At 34.3% G+C, this 14,612-nt stretch overlaps 1 protein-coding gene across 1 annotated transcript in view; it reads left to right on the top strand.

Annotated features, from left to right (window-relative positions):
- The window catches only part of DLGAP2 (DLG associated protein 2), a 213,473-nt gene that overhangs the window by 195,199 nt on the left and 3,662 nt on the right, over positions 1-14,612 (top strand). The window contains exons 8-9 of the mRNA XM_074226339.1: positions 5,826-5,917; positions 12,501-12,653. Coding sequence (XP_074082440.1) covers positions 5,826-5,917; positions 12,501-12,653 — 245 coding nt within the window. The remainder of the gene's footprint in view (positions 1-5,825; positions 5,918-12,500; positions 12,654-14,612) is intronic.

The following is a 14,612-nucleotide window of genomic DNA, read 5'->3' as shown; positions in this document are numbered from 1 at the left end:
GGTGCTAAAGCTGCCTATATTTTTAGTATAACTCCATGACCTATCCCCAGCATGTTATAAAGGTTTTAATGGAGGTAGAAATGAGAAATGGTAATTAAATGAGAGTAGAGAACCATGACAGATAAAAGATGGCACAATGGACAGAACACAGGGCCTGAAGTGATGAAGACTTGAGTTCAAATCTGTCTTAGATACTCATTAACTACCTGATCCTAGGAAAGATTTAACCTCTGTTTGCCTCAGTTTCCTCAGTACAATATTACCACATACCACACAGGGTTGCTGTGAGGATCAAATAAGATGATATTTGTAATAGTATAATGTCAGAAAAATAAAAGGTATTATATAAATGTTAGCCATCATTATGTACCTTTTATATGAAACAAGTTTTCTTTCCCACTTCTTCCTCTATTTTCCCTACTTTCCCTTCTTTCCCCTCCCCCCCAAAAATGTTTTGTGTTTATTTGACAAATATCTATTTATTTAAATATCTCCTCTGACAAAACATAAACTTTTTAAGACCAGAGTCAGTTAAATGTTTGCTTTGCATCCTCAATGCCTAACATAGTATCCAGCACACACTTTGAACAAATTCTTATTGATTAAATCATTGATGAATACTAGATTAAAAAGCAGCTACTGCTGAATAAAGACAAAGGAAGAGGAAGCAAAGTTGTACATAGATTCTTATGGGCTATAATAAAAAGCTGTATTGTGCTATCTTCTGACTTAGATGTGATATAAAACTCATAGATCCCTATGAGAATTATTAAAAATTTAGCAAATATTTTTATTGTTAAATGCTAAAGGAAATGAGTTCTTTAACTTAGAATTGAGAAGACTGAAAAGAGTTAAATTCATTATATTCTGTCCTAATATTATGTGAATGAAGGTAAAAAGTTTTCTCCATCTCTACCTAAGAAAATAAGGGGGAAGGTGGGTGTCAAATACAATGTGACAACTTTTGGTTAACTATGAGAAAGCTGAATCCTCTGTGACTCAGAGATGTGGTATCATTTCTTTCTATCACTATATCCAAAAATAAAGAGCCAATTGCTGTCTTTTTTTTTTAGTTTTTACAAGGCAATGGGGTTAAGTGGCTTGCCCAAGGCCACACAGTTAGGTAATTATTAAGTGTCTGAGGTCACATTTGAACTCAGGTACTTCTGACTCCAGGGCTAGAGCTCTATCCACTGTGCCACCTAGCCGCCCCCAATTGCTGTCTGTCTTAAAATTCTGGAACATAGTTCCACACAAACATAAGAATATAATCTGGATGGTCTACTGTGAGTCTGTCAAGAATTCTGTATTGTTATGTTGTAAAAAAAATTTTAAGCAAATATCAACCTAGTTTTTCCATTTATGAGCATAAATCAGAGATTACAGGAATTTAGGGTAGGCCTAGCAGTCATTTAGCCTCCTAGCATCCAAGTGATTCTATAAAATCATGACTAAATGATCCTCTCACCTCTGCATAAACTCTTGTGGTAGAAGGATCTTATGATTTTTCCAGAAAGCCTGGGACATTGGAAAGACTGAGGTACTTAAAATCAGAGACCCTGAGTTTTAATTATGCTTATACTATTTGCTACATATGTGATTTCTTAGTACCTCAGTTTCCTCTTCTGTAAAGTTAAAGTGGTGGGCTAAATAAGTTCTGAAGTTCTAGATTTATGAGCAGCTCAAAATGTTAGAAAACTCATTATCAAACCAATTTTTTCTCCTGGTAAGTTCTTCCTTTTCCCTAGTTTTTTGCTCTCTGAAATTGTTCTAAATAAATCTAATATTTCTTTCATAAAATAACCCTTCTGAGCCCTTGGTTGTCAGGTACCCCCTGCTTCTCCCTCCTTCAGGCTAACCATCTGTAGATCCTTCAGTCATTTCTTAAAATGTGCACAGAGATAATCCTTCCCATAGACTTAGATGAGTATTTTTGTGTGTTCTTAGTACAAACGAAAGTTTGAGACATGGAAAGTCATTGTGAATTTGAAACACTAAACAAGAGCTTGGAAAACAGCATATTATAGAAGAAAGGATACCAGATTTGGAATCACAAGACCTAGATTCTAATCTTGGTGAGAGGTAACACTAGGCCTTTGAAAAGAAGGTTCTGGATCTTTTTGGCACAAAGATATAAAGAAAATAAAACAAGCCAGAATTGATATGGGTTTCAGCTACCACAAGGTTCATATTAGAAACTATAGGTCATCTTGAATAAGCCCTAAACTAGATAAATTTGAAGGTTAAGAGGGAGATGCTTCTTCTCTTTCCTTGGAGGAAATCATCTGAGTGGGGGGTTTTTTGGTCTTATTTAACTATATAAGTAAGTTATTTTGATCTTATGAATGTATAATGATAGAATTCTGGAAGACTACTGTCCTGGCAAGTATTTGATATGAGTAAAGTTGTCAGAGAGAAAACAAAAAGAAAATGGTTGATGGAGTTGGAGGATTAGAAGAAATGAAGTGGAGTTTGTGTTTTTGCTGAAATTAATACAATTAACCTAGGTTGAGAGGAGGAGAAGGGCAAGAATATATAAACGGATAACTAAATCAGGTGACAACCATACAGGCCCTGTCTATCTCTGCATCATGATATAGTAGAAAAGTGAGTAGGATAGAAGTCAGGAGTCACAGGGTCTAGTTTCCATCTCTGTCACTGACTTTCTTTATGATCTTAAGTTACTTCCCTTCTCTGAGCCTCAGTTTCCTCTTTGATAAAATTAAAGCCTTAGATTGATGATTGTGAAGATTCCATCAAGTCTCAAATGTATATTATTATATGATTCCAGGACTAATAGTCTGAGATCCAAGGGAAGGGAACAGAACTACTTAGGTAGGGTTGATCATTCAATGGCCTTGGGATCCATTTACTCTTTAAATGATATGAGAGTCAGAACCATGTCTCAGACAAGATATAAGGTACAAGATACAAGAACCTAGTGGGTAACCTGAAAGAGAGCAAAGGTATATGAAAATGGAAAAGATAAGGAATAAGTATCATGCATAGAGGATCTTGAGAAAGATGGCATTTGCCTTGAGGTCACTTGACTGCTCAATAAACTAGGATGAGTTGCTACCATAGGACAATAAGTTCAAAACTAATCACACCAAAGAGCAGAATTATTCTTTACACAGTTAATAAATATGCTTTAAGTGAATGGACCAGGAGAGAAATAGTTCTAAGATCAGGTTATACCAAGGGTCTGGTGCTATAGAGATCTCTAGGAAAAGATCTCTGCAAAGTCAGTTCAGGATAGCCAAAAGTTCAGGGAAGGAATCCTTTAAGTAAATCACTCTCTTGACCTAGGGTTCCAGAACCAAGTGCAATGGGAAGGAAGGAAGATAAGATAACTTCATAGATTTGTCCCAGAGCAGAGGAGTGATCTGAAGAAACACACCCAGAAAATCACTATAATTTTAGCAGAAGCTGGGGAATAATGCCAGTCTCATACTGCTCCAATCTGAAAGGTTGAAAGAATGTCTCTTCCTAGCACCATTCAAACTAAGACCAAGGGCAAGATACAGAGAGATACAATCCGAGACCCACTTGTATTAGTAATTAACTCTTTCATCAAATCTCTGCTCACTCCAAACCATCCTTTACCAGCTACCAAAGAGATTTTCCTCCAGCATAATTCTGATCATGTTGTCCTCTACTCAAAATACTGCAGTGACTACCTAATGCCTCCAGGATCAAATAGTAAAAAAAAAAAAAAAAGGAGAATATCATCTTTCCTCATTCATGCTTAAAGCTACAAAAGCACCAAGGTGACTGCAGAACTCCATTGAACTGCGAACTATGGGACAAGGTTGAAGCCAGAGTTACCCATACAACTGATCAGGCACAACTGCAGAGACAAAGTATCCACTTCCAAGGATTCTTAATGATATCTCAAAGTATGGGCTCTAACAGCCAATAAAGTTTCAGTCTAATGCTTCTTACCTAAAATGGAGCCTCTACATGGACAGAAACATGGTTTAAGTAAAAACAGAAAGCTATCTCAAGGAATTATTTTTTTTAAAAAACATCCATGAAATTATAGACTACACCATCAGTCAAGTTGGAGCCAGAAGAGAAAAACTGGTTTTAATTTATCTTGAGGACATCTGTCTATTCCATTAATTTATTTTATCTCTCATTCTAATATTGCTAAAAACACCTATTTTAAATAGTGTCAATGTGTGTATATGTATACATAAACATATATATATATATATATATATACATCATAGCATTAATTTAGACATTTAACTGGATCTTCATACTTCATTTAAACTAATGGCATCCTTACTCATAGCATAATCTGGAAATATAGTACAGAAATAATATATAAATACAACAGAGAGATTGTCCAATAAATTTCCTGTAGCAATGGGATGCTGAAGATACTATTAAGAGGATTTTAAAGACACAGGTGGTGTCATATTGCAAGGGAAGATAAGTGCTCCAGTGGAGTCAATATATCAAGGCAACATGGTGTCATCAGCTTGGAAACTTCACTTATATAGAATGCAATCTATCCATAAATTAATGATAACAAGGATTATTAATGTTTATATAATAACTTAGATATCCCAAGTCCTATGCTAAGTATGTTTTATTGATTTGATAATTCTAAAACCCAGGGAGGAAAGCACTATATTTTAGCTATACTACCCATTTATGATTTAAAGAAACTGAGGCAACTAGAAGTTGTCCAAGGTCAGAAAATTAGTGTCTGAAGTCAAATTTGAACTCAGATCTTCCTGATTCCAGACCTAATGCTCTATCCACTATACTTCCTTACCTGCCCAAGCCTCAGTGAGGTAGAGTGATTTGAATATAACTATCTACCTAGAAGAAATAGGTCTTCCTGATTCTAAGCCAAATAATCCATCTACTGCTTCATGCTGGAAATGTTGAGACTTAGACTTTTTCCTCATTTTGTGATTAACTGGATAGCTTGCTTTCCCTGAGCACAGAATTTCTATGTGACTTGGTTTCTTTATCTGTAAAATGACATTGATAGAAGAGATATCTGTTGTAGACAACTTACCAGACTGTTACAATGATTACTTTGTGAAGGCATAATTTTAAAAAATTCTGAAAGTAATTTACAAGCATAAGATAGTGATATTTTAATGGAAATGGTTAAGAATAGCTGAAAGAAGGAAATAATAAGTCCTTTACTGAGGTCCTTTCCCTATACTTTGTTCTTTTCCCCAGAGTAATATTATATCCCATCTGAATCCAAAACCAAAAACTTTTACTTTCTAAGACCAATGAAAAATACCTAAAATTTTATTATTTTCCTAAACTAAATCCTTGCTAAGAATTCTAGAATAGTTTTGTTTTTTAAGAGTTCTAAAAAAGAAAAAAAAAGAAAAAATCATCAGAGATCAATATGATGCTATAGAAAGAGTATTAGACATGGAGTCAGGCAACCTGGGTATACATTATGATTCTGTTGTGACCTTGGACAAATCATTTCACTTTCATGAGCCTCAGTTTCCTCATATTTTAATGGGTTTCATGGTATCCAGAGGTAAAAAGGAACTCCCCTCAGTTTACAGATAAGGAAACTGAGGCTCATCAAGATTAATAAACTTTCCCAAGAGCCCCAAAATAAGCATAAAAGGAGAATGGAATCCTGGTCCTCAGACCAGTCTGTTTATCACTGTGTCAAGCTCATTTCTTTACTTTTGGCTTCTTAATTAGGCCCCTTTTACTTCTGACAATATAAAAATCTATCGAAATCCTTAGGCAGTCCCTTTGGGTAGCTTTTTTTTTGCTTAATTAGCAACATTTTAAAAATCATTTTAAATAATGGCCTCTTCCTTCAGTTCTAGGTAAAATCAGGAGTGCAGTTGGAAGTGCTCAGCTTCTCATGTCTCAGAAGTTCCAGCAGTTTTATTGGCTTTGTCAGCAAAATTTGGTAAGTCAATATTTAGGTAACCTTGATTGGCCAAAGAAGGCTTATGCCAGGCATTTATGCTTCCTTTATATTTATTCTTTTAGAATTTATTCCCTATTACCATATCAATATCCACTGCACCATTCCCCCTATCCTCTATCCAAAATTTTAGCACATTATTAAAAGTAAATATATTTATAATTTCATATATTTTATATAATTATGTATAATTTTATATAATTGCATTTTCTCGATTCTATTACTTGATATACTTATTTTATATCATTTGTTATTAATGATACCTCACAGTTGCCACATGCCTTGTCAAAATTATTAAAGCTTTTATTTTATGCCTCTCCATACATTATACTGTCCTTTTAATTATACTAAATCTATTAGAGAATTAAAAAAGAGCAGACACTACTTTCTAATCACTCAAAAATGAAGACTAGAAGTATATATGGATGCATATTTAATATAGAACCTTTTAAAATTACAATTCCTTATTGCCAGAAGTCCCTAAGCATTTGACTCAGAAATTGTGTATCTGAATACTTTTGAGGCCTTTTACAGTGTCAGACTACATTTCACTGCTAATGTTAATATTTTTTATGAGAATTATAAATTATTTGATTTTTTTCTGCTTCTGACTGATTTCTTTCCATGCTTACTATTAAAGTTTCTGAAACATTATGTTTTTCTTGAGAGGTTGAAAGAGGTAGACATAAATACTACATTTACCCAAAGAAAGGATTTTAAAATGCTGAAATTATATATGCAACTTCGTATTTATAAAAGTCAAGTAGACAGATATGAAAAAAATCTAATCAATAATTACAGGCAAATTGTACTTAAACTTAGGTCTTTAAGAAAGAATAAAGATTCCACATTCCATCTCAAGATACCATCCAGAAATTTATACCTACAGGCTATGCAGTGATTTGCTGTATGTCATTACATCTGCTACTGAAAAGAACCCTCCAGAGGGTGAAAACTTAACACACCTCTGATAACCATGTACAGGTTACTTAAGGCAATAATGTATCCATATCTAATTTGCAAGTCAAGATGTAAGAAATTTAGAAAGAATACAGTTTAGCCAGGATAACAATATTGGAACTTTGTGAGGAGGGAAGAAAATTACTCGGGATAAACATAATTCCACTTAAAAAGACATTTCTTAAACTACTGTCATTTTACTCTATACAAAAAGGACCTGGTCTTCTGGAAACTTCAGTCAGGTGGTGATGGCTCAGATATACTGGACATGTGAACACTAAAACAAAATTTTAAAAAATAAGCCAAACCATGACTGCCATCCTATATAGGTCAAAGCCTCAGTTCTAACACAAATCCAAATGATTAACCTTCGGACAGCATCATGTTCAGAAAATGAATCATTGCATCACCAAATATTTCTTGAAGGAAAAAAATGACATTCCTTTTACATATATTTACCACCAAGGAACTATTTTAATTGGGGCTATAGATGACACAGTGGATAGATTGCTAGGCTTCCACATTTGTTCAAATCTAGCTTCAGACATATACTAGCTGTGTGACCCTGGGCAAATCACTTAACTTTATTGTCTCAGTTTCCTCATCTATAAAATGAGTTGGAGAAGGAAATGGCAAGTCACTCAAGGATCCTGCCAAAAAAAAGGAAAAAAACAAATGGGGTAATAGAGTCATCTACAAATAAACAACAATAACTTTTAATTATATTCCAACTCCAGGTTTGGGAAAAGGAGTAACTTTATTCTGTGTGGACCTAGAAGGTAAAACTAAGACAAGTAGTTTGGTTCCATATGAGAAAAATGGAATGGATTACTGTGATTTGGCTTACAGTCCTGGTTTGGTTGCTCATAATCTTTATTACTGTATACAAGTCATTTAACCTGTCTTGGTTCCAGTTTCCTTATCTGTCAAAAATGACAGAAATGAGCTAGACAAAGATCCCTTTTAGCTTGGTGATTGAATGGAAAGAGTGCTGAGGAAGACCTGAGCTCAAATCCAACCTCAGCTGTTTGACCCTGGAGGAGCCACTTTTGTTGCCTTAATCCACTGGAAAAGGAAATGGCAACCCCTCCAACCTCATAGACAGTATAGCATAAACCTTAGGGTCAGAAAGAGTCAGACACAACTAACAATTGAACAACAAAAGTTCCTTTATGATCTAGATCTAGATAGAAAGAGAATTTCCCTATTAGTAGATATCTTAACAGCAAAGGCTGTTAAGGAAATTCTCAGGCATTCCTGAATCTAGTAGGGACTGAATTGAATGAAGTCTGTGAGATTCTATAAATAAAAGAACCTTGAAGGCTAGAAAAGAACTTTTTTATCTACACTACTCTTCTAGCTCAGACTATACTAAAATCAATCCAGGAAGATAAAACTTGAGCTTAGTTCTAAATAGAACACAGTCAAAATGTACCATTATCATATTCAGAGAAAATGCTTTATAAATGTTGATTGAATTGAATTCTAGATCTTATTGTAGAAACACATGACCAAATTTCACAGTTTCTTAAGTGTCAGTGTTTCGGGGGTTTTTCTTATGATTTTCCTGAGTCCTCTGTATGTTGAGTATTGACAGGGATAAAGTGAACTTGAAGACTGAAAAGTCTGAGTTCAAATGGTGCCTCTGGCACTTACCAGCTGAGTGACTGTGACAAAATAAGCCCTAATTCTAAACTCCCTGAGCTTTGGTTTCCTCATATGTAAAATGGGAATAATCATGACACCTACGTCACCTATTTAGAGAGAAAGAAAAAGAAAGAAAGCTTGTCAAGCTTTCTAGCATTATATAAAGGTTAGCTGAATTATTATAGCTGAAATATGACTTGTTTCTAGATCTTTCTCAGTGGATAATTCTTAGTTCTAATTACCAGCGTTTGAAATTTGGTTTTGTGTTTGGTTTTTCTTTGTATTGTGTTCTTTATAAATAGAGACGGATTCCAAGCTAGATACAAGAAAACAGAAAAGTTTAAGAACAAGTTCTGATTAGGTTTATAAAATTCAGATGTCTCTGATGAATTCGCACTGGAATTACCCTTTTAATACTCTGCAATGCCTATTTAGCAAAATTTAGTAGAAAGAGGTTGCCCTCTAGTGGCTCAAAGTAACCAGAACAACCTTTTCACTAGAGAAAATGCAGATCGATTTTACATGAGAAATGGTAATAATCAGACTGAAAATTATGACATCAAAAGGAATAGCAATAGGTCTTACCCTATAAGCTTCATAGTTTCCAAAACTTATAATTTAGCTGTATATGGTACAACTATATTGTAAAGTCAATGAAGAATTTTTTTTAACTCTCTACCCCTATTCCTAGTAATGTTGAGAACAACATAAATAAATGATTTGGAATTGATCTGAATAGTGCAAACAAAGAAGTCCCATATGAATAGCCAACTGTAGTTAAAACAGTAGTTCAGGCAATAAATCATGATATGTATTTTTACAAAGACTACCATGGGCATTGAAGTTTATGTACTATCTGATATAAAGGATAAAGAAGTAAAGAAATTCTACAGATAACTCTATAAGACCTTCCAAATTAACTTAGTCTATACTCTGGCACCTGATGACATTACTACCAAAGTGGAAAGAGGGGGAGTAAAGGAAGAAAATTGTAGGAAAAATACAAATCAGGAATAAGGAAAAGGAGAGGGCAAGGACTTGTCCAGTAAGCTACCCAGACTCTTCCTATTTATTTATCACGTCTTCCTATTTATTTATCAGATCTTCTAGAAAAGACCTAAAAGGCACTTGATATGCTAAGCCACCAGATATCATTTTGAAAAATGAAATTCGGGGTGGTAGTACAGTAGATAGAGCACCAGCCCTGGAATCAGGAGTATCTGAGTTCAAATACGGCCTCAGACACTTAATAATTACCTGGCTTTATGGCCTTGGGTAAGCCACTTAACCTCATTGCCTTGCAAAAAACATAAAAATAAATAAATAAAAATGCAATTTATTGTATATCAACAAACATGAAATGACTAGTTAGTTATGGGAGAGTAAGGCATCTATGACCCCTAACCCTTAGAGTAATTATTAAAATTAGTGCAAAACTAGAAGATAAAAATTAAATATATGGTATACAACTAATACAACTCTATCTAGATCTGTCTAAATCAGTCATTTATTATAGAACAATGAAACCTAGGCTCAAGATAGAACATAGACATCAAAAATTTCACGTCAAGGTTTAATAAATGTTCATTGATTTCCATAGCCTAGGAGACAAAGCCCAAAAAAAGTGTTTTAATAAGTAGACACTTTAATTACCTGCCAAGCAGGGAGATATGGCAACCAAAACCATCAACAACTTAAAATACAAAGATAAATATAAAATTTTATGAAGATAATGAAATATTATGAGCAGGATTGCTTCATAAAATGGTGAAAAGTAATGGATTAAAAACAAATTCAGATTCAAGAAAGTTCATTGAGGTGTCTTAACTAAGAAAAGGCATCCTGCAAACATTTAAGGATGAAATTAAAAGATAGACAAAAAGAAAAGATCAAAGGCTTTTATAATAAAATTTTTTCATCCTCAAGGAATCCCTAAACTGGGACACTAACCTCACAGCCCTAGATGTGCTTGTAGAAATGGTAGAAATAAAATCAAAGAGAACAACAACAGCAAAAAAGGAAAAATATTTAGATTACTAAGTGGAGGAGTTGCATCATGGAAATGACAAAATTATGAGGAGTCAGTTTACAAGTTATCTGAAGAAGGACAAGTTATCAAAGGTATTGAAAATAACCTCCAACCTCCTATATATCTCTTCTTCCCTCCCCCAAAAAAATTAAAAAGACATCAACAAGCAACCTATCTACCAAATTTCCCCATCTATTCAAAGTTTTCATTTTATAATAATAATGATAATCATCCACATAGACTCTAAGCATATTCTAAATGAGTTTATTAATAGGAATGGCCAGGCTTTCTATCATTCCATAGTAGAATATACCATTATCATGACAATTGACTGAAAAATGTAGAGAATAAGATACCTCTGTCCTTATGATTTGTTAACTATATATATGTGTTTGTGTGTGTGTGTGTGTGTGTGTGTGTGTGTGTTTTAGGGGTTTTTTTGCAAGACAATGGGGTTAAGTGGCTTGCCCAAGACCACACAGCTAGGTAATTATTAAGTGTCTGAGGCCAGATTTGAACCCAGGTGCTCCTGACTCCAGGGCCAGTGCTCTATCCACTGTGCCACCTAGTCACCCCCATTAACTATATTTTTAAAAAATTATTTGGCAGAGTAAAATGCTTCCTTGAAGAATTTCTTCCAACAAAGCATCCATTGTACAAATCTCAAAATTATTTGAGTCAATAAAAGCTATAAGAAATGAGAAAACTGTATTCAACCTCCTGATCATTAATACCCAATAAAATCTAAGAGGGAGATATATACATATGCTTACCAAATATGTTCTCCACTTTTAAGATGGGGAACCAGAACAGGGTTCAAATTATAGAGGGTTAAGATGATTAAGTCAACCAGAGACTTCTCTTCATGAAAGATGTCACGCTGGTTGTATTCAGCCCCAGATCACTGTGAAGCTTCATGGATGAAGGCCCCTTAACCCCCTCCCCTTTCTATGTAGCCTTCTCTCATTCAAATGTAAGCTCTGTGAAGATAAGAACTGTCTTATTTTCTTGTGCTTTTGTTCCCATTGCTTAGTTGACATAATAGTGTTTTATAAGTAATATTTATTCATTGAATCACTGAATTCTATAACAAAGAATCTTGAAGATTCTTTGGAAAGCAAATCCAACACTCTCATTCAACAGATAAAGACCAAGAAATTTTTAAGTGAGAATAAGAGCCAGGATTCAACCTAAGTCCAAATCTTGCCAAAACAAAAAGATATTTTACTACCCAACAGCATTCTCAAGGGTTCCAAGAGAAGCATTTAAATCAAAATTATTATAAAATGCCACATATTTTAAGAACAATTTGCCAGTACCAACTAAAAGAAATCTATTAGGATAATTGTTACTATTGTTGTTTAGTTGCTATTAGTCATGTTCAATTATTTGTGACTTCTTTTTGGGGTGGTTTCTTGACAAAGAAATTGGAGTGTTTTGCCAAGACAAACAAGTGCCTTGACCAGAGTCACACAATTAGTAGTTGTCTGTAGCTGAATTTTAATTCAGAAGACAAACCTTCTTTATTTCAGGCCTGACACTCTATTTACTGTGCTACCTAGCTGTCATTAGGATAGTAATAGGAAATAATAATAAAATAGCATTTATTTAGCACTTTAATTTTAATAATTTGTATGTTATATCATTTGATCCTTATAATGAAGTGGATGCTATTATTATGATGATAAGGAAACTGAGGCTTCCAGAGCTTAAGTGACTTGTCCAGAGCCATTGGAAGGTATCTTACAGATCTATACTAAACATTTAATGAATCATTGTATCATATGTCAAGTACTAGAGTTTTTACTTAAAACAATAAAAATTGAGCTTAACAAAGAAGCAAACTTTTCCCCACCTGTATCCTCAGCCCAGTAAACAAAGAAAAATAATTTTACAGTGTGTTAATGTTTTCTCTTCTCCTTGTGTTAGGATCCCAGTGCTATGCCAAGGCCTACTTCCCAAGACCTGGCAGGATTTTGGGACTTATTGCAGCTCTCAATTGAAGATGTCAGCATGAAGTTTGATGAACTCCACCAGCTGAAGCTCAATGAATGGAAGCTAATAGAATCCCCTGAAAGAAAGGTAATTACCCCCAACTCTGTGTGGTTTCCATGTAAACTCTTGTTCAACAACCCCCTACTGTTTAATCCAAGTGCAGAAATTATCCATTTAAAATTTCAAATTAGGAATGAAGTGTTTCCCAGACTTTGATTAGCAATCCAGCACCAATTTTTCCTTTGTTACAAAAATAGAAGTAAGAATTGAAGTCATCTCTTATTTATTGACTTATAATGGTAAGATAAGGGTACTCTCTGGTCACACATACACAATTGCCTATAACCATTATGGAAAGAAATTAGTCCCTGAAAAGAAGCAAAAATGTTCATTTCATTAGGTAGAAATTGACTCCATCCAATGAAAAGATTGCATCAGTTTTTGTTTTTGAAAGGTGAGTTTTCCAGTGAAACATTTTGTGATAGAACACTGGCCTTTGATTTAGAAGGATGAGAGTTTGAATTCAGCCTCAGACACTTGCCACTTACTATCTGTGTGACCTTTGGCAACTCACTCAATTCTGATTGATCTACATCCAGAGCCATCTCAGGAATCCTGATTCATATCTGGCCACTGGACCCAGATGGCTCTGGATGAGAAAGTGAGGCTGGTGACTATCACAACTCCTCCTCACTCGAATCCAATTCATGTACTTGTCATGGCATCACCTCCCTGCTATCTTGGTCTTCTTTGGAAATGAAGAACAAACATCCCTTGTGATTACACCTTGACCATAGCCTCCTAACTGGTCTTCTTGCTTCTGTTTTTTTCACTTTCTAATTTATCCTCCCTACTCAATCCCTAAAACACAGATTTATCAATATCATTCTCCTACTAAAAATAACTTCCATGACTCTGTCTTGTCTCTGGGATAAAAATAGAAAATTCTCATCCTGCTACTTAAAGCTCTCTTCAATCTGGCTCTTACTCCTTTTCAAGTCTTGTTTCATGCTAATCCCTTTCAAGCATTCTGTTTCTCCCTAACTATTCCCCTTGCTACTTCCCAAATACCATGTTCCATCTCAATTTCCCTGCCATCTCCTAAATCTATATTCTAAGTCCATATCTCCTAAATTGCACATTTGTCCACCTCTTAAATTCCCTGCTTTCAGCCAAATATTGCTCAGGTGCCACCTCCTCCAAGGGCTCTTTCTTGATTACTCTAGTTGTGGTGCTCCCTATTTTCAAAAACTACTTTGTATTTCTTAATTGATTTATCTATGTACATGTTATAGTCCCCTCTCTTGCTTAGTAGAATGTAAATTCCTTGAGGAACAGACTGTTTTTTATTTTGTTTTGCAAACCCAGTACCTGGCACAATGCCTTAAATGTGATTCAGTTTAACTGATTGGTCTTTTAAAATCCTTAAACAATTCATATTGTCACTGTTCTTCATCTTGAACACTCTGTTTCATTCAAAGGTGGGATAAGTAGACATGGAGGCAAATGGTAAGGCAATATAGTTTGGTTATGTCTGCTTTAAAAAGATGCAACCTGTTTCATTATGTAACATATTCTATTGAATTTTGTAATAGGTTGGTTGACTCAATTAGATTTTACCCACATGATTTAATTTCTTGCCCTATGGCATTATTATTATTATTATTATTATTATTATTATGTTAATATCTTGATCTGAATTAACAATAATTTTACTAATTTTCTAAAACATTTCAGAGAAGATATTTGTAATTATAAATTGATTTTCAGAAAATCATTACATGTGAAGATAAAATGATTAAGAGAAACAGAATACCATAATTTTAGTAGATGATGATTCACACATTTCAATACATCCTTCAAGAAATATTCACTCTATCAAATTTTGTGACCAAATTTTCATGAGTTGCTGTGCCAAAAAACAATGGCAACACACTTAGTTGTCAATCTTTTGGTGATGTCTTTTCAAGCTTAGCTAGATTAGGATCCAGATAATCATTTGTCCTTAGGAACAGATTTGAGTGTTTCTACTTGGTGGTCCTGGAA

Source organism: Macrotis lagotis, chromosome 1, assembly GCF_037893015.1.
Source record: "Macrotis lagotis isolate mMagLag1 chromosome 1, bilby.v1.9.chrom.fasta, whole genome shotgun sequence".
Lineage (NCBI taxonomy): Eukaryota > Metazoa > Chordata > Mammalia > Peramelemorphia > Peramelidae > Macrotis > Macrotis lagotis.
This window is presented reverse-complemented; position numbering and strand designations above follow the sequence as displayed.